At 32.7% G+C, this 6,549-nt stretch overlaps 1 protein-coding gene across 1 annotated transcript; it reads right to left on the bottom strand.

Moving 5' to 3' along the window:
* Positions 1-2,872: 2,872 nt before the first annotated feature.
* On the bottom strand, positions 2,873-4,593 carry LOC131627246 (36.4 kDa proline-rich protein-like). The gene is made up of 2 exons (XM_058898086.1): positions 3,383-4,593; positions 2,873-3,279 (listed from the first exon to the last, which is right to left on the bottom strand). Exon 1 carries the CDS (start codon positions 4,521-4,523, stop codon positions 3,411-3,413), a length of 1,113 nt encoding a protein of 370 aa, XP_058754069.1. The 5' UTR covers positions 4,524-4,593; the 3' UTR covers positions 2,873-3,279; positions 3,383-3,410.
* Positions 4,594-6,549: the final 1,956 nt, after the last annotated feature.

Genomic DNA, 6,549 nt, shown 5'->3' with positions numbered 1-6,549 from the left:
ATATATATATATATATATATATATATATATATATATATATATATATATATATATATATATATATATATATATATATATATATAGAGAGAGAGAGAGAGAGAGGAGGGTTATATTGACTTCAAGAGTAAGTTATAATAACTTACTCCACATCTTGACCATTAATTCTTTTCAATCTAATGGTTAAAAATAATAAGGAATAATATATATATATATATATATATATATATATATATATATATATATATATATATATATATATATATATATATATATATATATATATATATATATATATATATATATTAGAGACCGAAATTTCGGTCACTAATATTTTTTGATTTCTTTTTCTATTTTTAATCCTCTTTATTACGTTACTATTTTCTTTCTATTTTTTAAAGATTTTAATTCTCTTTCAATTTTTAATTTTACTAAAATTTTCATTTTTTTTTATTGTTGTAACATATAATATATTTATATAAAACTATATGTATTATGTTTAAATGTAAAATATAACAATAGATGTGAAGTGGTGTAGTGACAAGTTTTTATTAAAGTACACGGATGTCCCAAGTTCGATTCTTAGGTATCACAACTTTTAATTTTATTTTATGAAAAAGAACTCTAAAATCGGTTACTAAATCCTGTCACTAAATTCGTCGCAAAAGCTTAGCGACTAGTATTTTTTGAACCGAAAAGTAATGGTCACTAAATCGGTCACTAAATGTTTCAATGATCGATTTTTAAGCTTTTTCGGTCTCTAATTCGGTCACTAAAAGCGAATTTTCTAGTAGTGAGACGGATGACGCTTTAAAGGTTCCGATTAAAGTCGATGCGAAGCTTCAGAGATCTGGAGAAGATGTCATTAAAATGGTTCAACGTCCTTAGCTACTCGTTTATAACAATATGTAATGTTATACTTCTGTTTTAATATCTATGTAATTTGGACCATCTATGTTAAATTTATGTTAAGCTTATCTGGTTTTAGATTTTGTTTCTGGAAATTATTATTTCGGGTATGTACTTCTAAAACCCACCAATGTGTGAATTCGGTAATACATCTCCGAAAGCACTCCTAAAAAAATGAAAAGTGATGCGTTCGGAGATGCATTTCCAAATTCAAGAGGATAAAACTGAAATTTCGTCAGAGACCTCTAAAAAGGTTAAGGGTCTAAAAGAAATTACCATGAATAAATTCCTTGTTAAAAGAAATTAGATATTTGGTACATTAAACCCATCCGCTAAATTCAACTTTGATGATTTTTATCTATAATTTTAGTTCGTAATTTTAGTTTTGGAAGTGGAGTAAGTATGCTTAGTTAATGTGTCGCATCAATTATTCTTTACACATATAAACAATAGTTTTTGGAAAGGTCAAATATTGAAGATCACTGATTAATTAATATAGTTAAACACATCTAGAGTTAAATTATATGCTCACACGGATGCTCAATAGAACCTTGTGCTTTGAGAAATCATATTATATATGAAGACAAACTTTATGATCCCATAAACAAGTATGGAATCGGTTATTTATAATAAAAACAATTATAGAAACAAATTTGTTTTTGAAGGAAAATTACATCGATACAGCAAAACTGACCGTGGCTCGCTGGATCGACCCACGCATTCGTAAAAAATGGCGTGTTTGGTTGTGATTTTGGGTCACGTCAAAATCCACCGCACGACAAAGTTTATTCCGTCAAAATTTGTTCTGCCTATACATTCAGTCTGTTCCGTCTAAATATAGTAACTTCATGTTTGGATAGTTTTATTTTAGACATTTGTTTATGAATACATATAATATTTTTAAAATTAAATTTGTTAAAAAATACTTTTAAAAATTTGTTTTAAAAAATAAAGTTAAAAATTGAAATGAAAGGAAAAAAAAATATTAATCTATTAAAAAAATAAAAATAAATAAATAAATAAGCGGACAAGTTCACCGTCGCCACTTTCGCGAGACGATAAGCGGACAAGTTAACCGTCGCCACATTCGCGAGACGATAAGCGAACAAGTTCACCGTCCGTCGCCACTTTCGCGAGACGATAAGCAGACAAGTTCACCGTTGCCACTTTCGCGAGACGATAAGCGGACAAATTCACCGTCGCCACTTTTACGAGATGACTAAATTTATATGCCCATTTTTGTTTGGCGAGCCCGCTCATTTTTTTAACGGATTTAAGACGGGACAGAGCGAGCGACCCGTTTTACCATCTCTAAAAATAACACTAAATTTACCGCAAATCTGATTACTAAATTCACATAAATTATGCATAAATTAAAATTTATTAAAAAATAATTAGATTGAGAATTACTAGTACTCTTTAAAGCAAAGATTAAAATAATACTAAATTTACCGCAAATAATTTATTTTCAAAGCAGGTTTTTTTTTTTTTAAAGAACTCACGAGTCTAATCTCCTCAATTTTGTTGCTTTGCAATAATATAGGGCAACTTTTATATACTACTAGTATCATTTAGAATAAAATTAATACAACATGCACGTACACTTAGCGTAAATTATGGAAAATCAAGGAAAACAAGCCGATATGCTCACCAAGCAAAATCACTCAAGATAAGTTTTGTCTCCTATGTAATATATTCACAATAATATTATGTATTGCAATAAAATGATTATAACTACTGTATCCCTTAAGAATAGAAGATTTAAATTAAGCATTTATTATCACATCATTATGATAAGAACCAAAATTATACTATTAAACTATCTTATTTGTTTTTTTCTTTTAAGTTTTTAAGTCAATATATGGATCCAATTTCATTGATCAAAATCACATGCTATCACTTCCATCCTGGTCCAATATATACTCCATCTGTTCATAATTATTAAAGAAACGTGTCTTGACCAAAATAAGAAAGAAAAGAACGTGTAGCATGATAATCATTTTGAAGAAAATTACATTAAAAAGAACTTCTACATTTCCAATGCATTCACGGACGAACTTACAAACGCTGACATGCAAACACAGAGCATCACACGCAATCAAACAAATTGACAAAAAGAAACCAAACAGAAAATAATCAAATTTAAATGGTTTTGTCGTATTAATCCATGACGACGACAACTACTTCATGAAAGTGCAGAAAACTTTCTACTCTGCACCCAGCTACACAATATTCTACTATGTCCTTGGCCTTAACTTGTGGTACCCTACAACAACTTGATGAACGAGAAACAATGACAATTTTCTTCACTATCTCTCTTTCAAATCTTGTGTACGTTAACCTTATTCCAAGAAACCTAATATCCATGCAATCCTGAAAACATTAACACAGTCATATATATAATGTATAAATTAATGCATGTAAGCAACAACTATATTAAGAACTATATGAAGTTGAATATTATTAAATTACTTACAAAATATAAATGTACTAGCGCTATGAAACTATGATGATGGACACTTGAATCCTTCTGGTGGAGTTTTTCCACAGTCAATAAGAACCTGAAGAGCAAGGGGAATAACAAGGTTGATATTAAGAAGCTTGAGTCTAATAGTGGTGCAAAGACACACAGCTGCATCCAAATCTACGAGCCCTTGAAGCAATGGACAACATGTTTGTTTAGCACTTCCACCGATTCCAATATGTATGAGACCACCAAGTACATCAACACATGCACCTAGCTTCAAAGCATCAATGGAACATGTTTGTTGTGCTGGTGGTGGAGAAGGTACAAGTGGTGATGGTGATGGTGGTGGTGGTGGACACGGTGTTTCACTAGGTGGACTAGGAACTGGTACTGTCGGTGTTGGAGGTGTAATAACAGGCGGTGTTGGTACAAAAGGTGGTGTAACTGGAACGACCGGAGGAAGAGGAACATAAGGTGGTGTTACTGGAACAACTGGTGGAAGAGGGACGTGTGGTGGAAAAACAATTGGTGGTTTAGGGACATAAGGTGGTGTTACTGGAACAACTGGTGGAAGTGGAACATGTGGTGGGAAAACAATTGGTGGCTTAGGAACATAAGGTGGTGTTACAGGAACAACTGGTGGTTTAGGGACATAAGGTGGAAAAACAACTGGTGGCTTAGGAACATAAGGTGGTGTTACTGGAACAACAGGTGGTTTCACAACAGGTGGTTTAGGGACATAAGGTGGTTTCACAACAGGTGGTTTAACAACTGGTGGTTTTGGTACATAAGGTGGATGAACTATAGGTGGATGCACTACTGGAGGTTTAGGGACATGAGGTGGATGAACTGCTGGAGGTTTTGGGACATGAGGTGGATGGACTACAGGTGGTTTGGGATAATGAGGAGGTTTTGGAACATGGGGTGGTTTTGGTGATGAAGAAGGAGGTGGACAAGGTTGTGGTTTAGGAGGGTACTTTGGTGGTTTGTGAGCTGGTGGTGGTTTATGAACTGGTGGTTTAACAACAGGAGGTTTGTGTGTTGGTGGTTTAGGAGAAGGGTAGGGACAATAAGGACAAGCAAGAACATTGAGTAAGGTACTCAAGTTCAAGAGAAGTATCAAAACATTGGCTATAGCAAAGTTAGCCATGTTTCAAAGATTTTAGTGCAATGTGTGTGCTCTACTATGAAGCTTTGCACTTAAAAATATAGAATGAGTGATGAGGCTTATATGGTGAAAAAAACTTTGAAATTTTGATATTCTTTTAATTCTCGTGAGTCATATTCACGGACCATGTTGCAGCATATTGGAATTAAACTATTCATTTTTTATGTTAAATCATTTTTAGGTGGGCCTCACTCACATATGCAAGAGTTAGATTGAATTCAAACAAACTAGGCCAGAAAAAAGGATGTGGGGGCAATTTTTTTATGTCTTAAGAATTTGATTATTTTTTTCATGGATAAGAGGAATCAAGGGGAAAAGGGTGATGTACTAGAGGACATTTTCTTAACATGTAGTGACAAGTAGTGCTATTATTCGACCCGTGATGAAAGGGGCAATCTTAATTTTTTTTCATAAATCTGCACATGTGATGCTTTAATTATGCTCTAGACTTTGTGCTAAATTATTGGTAATTTTTTTGTAATCGAATCAAGTATCTTTTAAACTGTGTATGAAATGTGTCATGCAAAATCAACATTTTGCTAATTTTAGAATTTGATGTTTCTATGGTTAATGGAAGAAGCAATGTGTTGATGTTTATTGGGTAAAAGAAAGGGACTTGATTGAGTATGTAATTGACAAGAATGATTTTATATTGGATTTGATATCCTAGCATTAATTTATGTGTGTGGATTTCAATGCATGTTATGCTAATGATTCTTGTGTTTGATGCTTGAAAAAACTACATTCATTCTTGAATGGAATGAAAAACTTTGAGTGACTTTTGAAAATATGTAAAAATCAACCTTTCCTCTATTCTACAAAAGTTAATATAATAGGTCGTTTTACACTAATTAACAAAATAGTATTGTTGTGTGCAAGAATCAGAATTATTCGGCGAACGATGGATGTGGATTATAACGGTAAATTCGAGCTTTCGATATTGATAATGAGGGGTTGAATTGTAAGGTTGACACTCCAACGTCTAAGTCACTGTGAGAGAAAAGATGAAATAGAGGAGATTTGAATTCAAATTACTGGAGAAATGACGCGTTCTCCCCCCTTATATAGTAGGGTTGTTATAATAGCTTGTTATTCCATCAGTGTGAAATGCGGATATCCGTGGGATTGATCTTGGAATGAGATCACCTGCTTTCTTATCTAAGATAGTGCTCATGCTCTACATACAGTGTAGTGAATCGTTCTTCTCTCTGGGCTATAATTATTGGGGCCTTTGGCAGACTGTTTACTGATATTTTTAGTAAACAATCACAAATTTTAGTTCACTTAATAGATTAAACTCGTAAAAATTTAAGGATGATTTGTGCAAAAAAATACAACAAAAAGTGTTTGTGATTGAAACTTTGATGTTTGAACGCTAACAAACCAAACATCAAATCTAATTAAAACAATGTAGAATTACGTTGGAAGAAGAAAATAGACAAAAAACATAATAAATGTCATCAAAATAAATGCTTCAACTAAAAGACTTAAAGAAATAATAGAGAGGACACATATTTATATATTTTCTCACAAACTATTTCTCTTTGTGACTTGGATATTTTATTTATATACTAATACAATGTTAACCATCGACAACAGTTATCTCCATAAAACTTGACATGTATCCTCTTACGTGGGCTACAGTCTTCTAGTTTTCTTCCAAGTGTCTTTAATGTTTAAACTGCTTAAACCACCCATTACGCTGATATCTGCCTTTGAACCCCTTAACTGCCTCTGTCCAGAGTTTTTGGTCGACTCATATAGTGTCTTCAAAACATCCCTAGTTTGGCTTACTCTTAGACTAAAAACACACTAAGTCCCCAACATCTGATGGACGTGTCGAACTCGAAACTTTGTTGAAGAATTTTTTGTGCAAACCTTTTTGAGATTATGAACATGTTTTGAAGAGAGTGATACTAATCTTGTGGATATGTTCTCGAGACTCTTCCAAACCAAAATTAGTAAGTTAGTCAAACCATCTTGATCGACATGATTAATGTGTCGAAGA

This window comes from Vicia villosa, unplaced genomic scaffold, assembly GCF_029867415.1.
Source record: "Vicia villosa cultivar HV-30 ecotype Madison, WI unplaced genomic scaffold, Vvil1.0 ctg.000352F_1_1_1, whole genome shotgun sequence".
NCBI lineage: Eukaryota > Viridiplantae > Streptophyta > Magnoliopsida > Fabales > Fabaceae > Vicia > Vicia villosa.
The sequence above is the reverse complement of the archived record's forward strand: the minus strand, read 5'-3'. Positions and strand labels throughout refer to the sequence as shown.

What these genes read in the sequence shown, in the direction of transcription:
- LOC131627246 (XM_058898086.1), bottom strand. Translation starts at nt 4,523, where the DNA reads ATGGCTAACTTTGCTATAGCCAATGTTTTGATACTTCTCTTGAACTTG.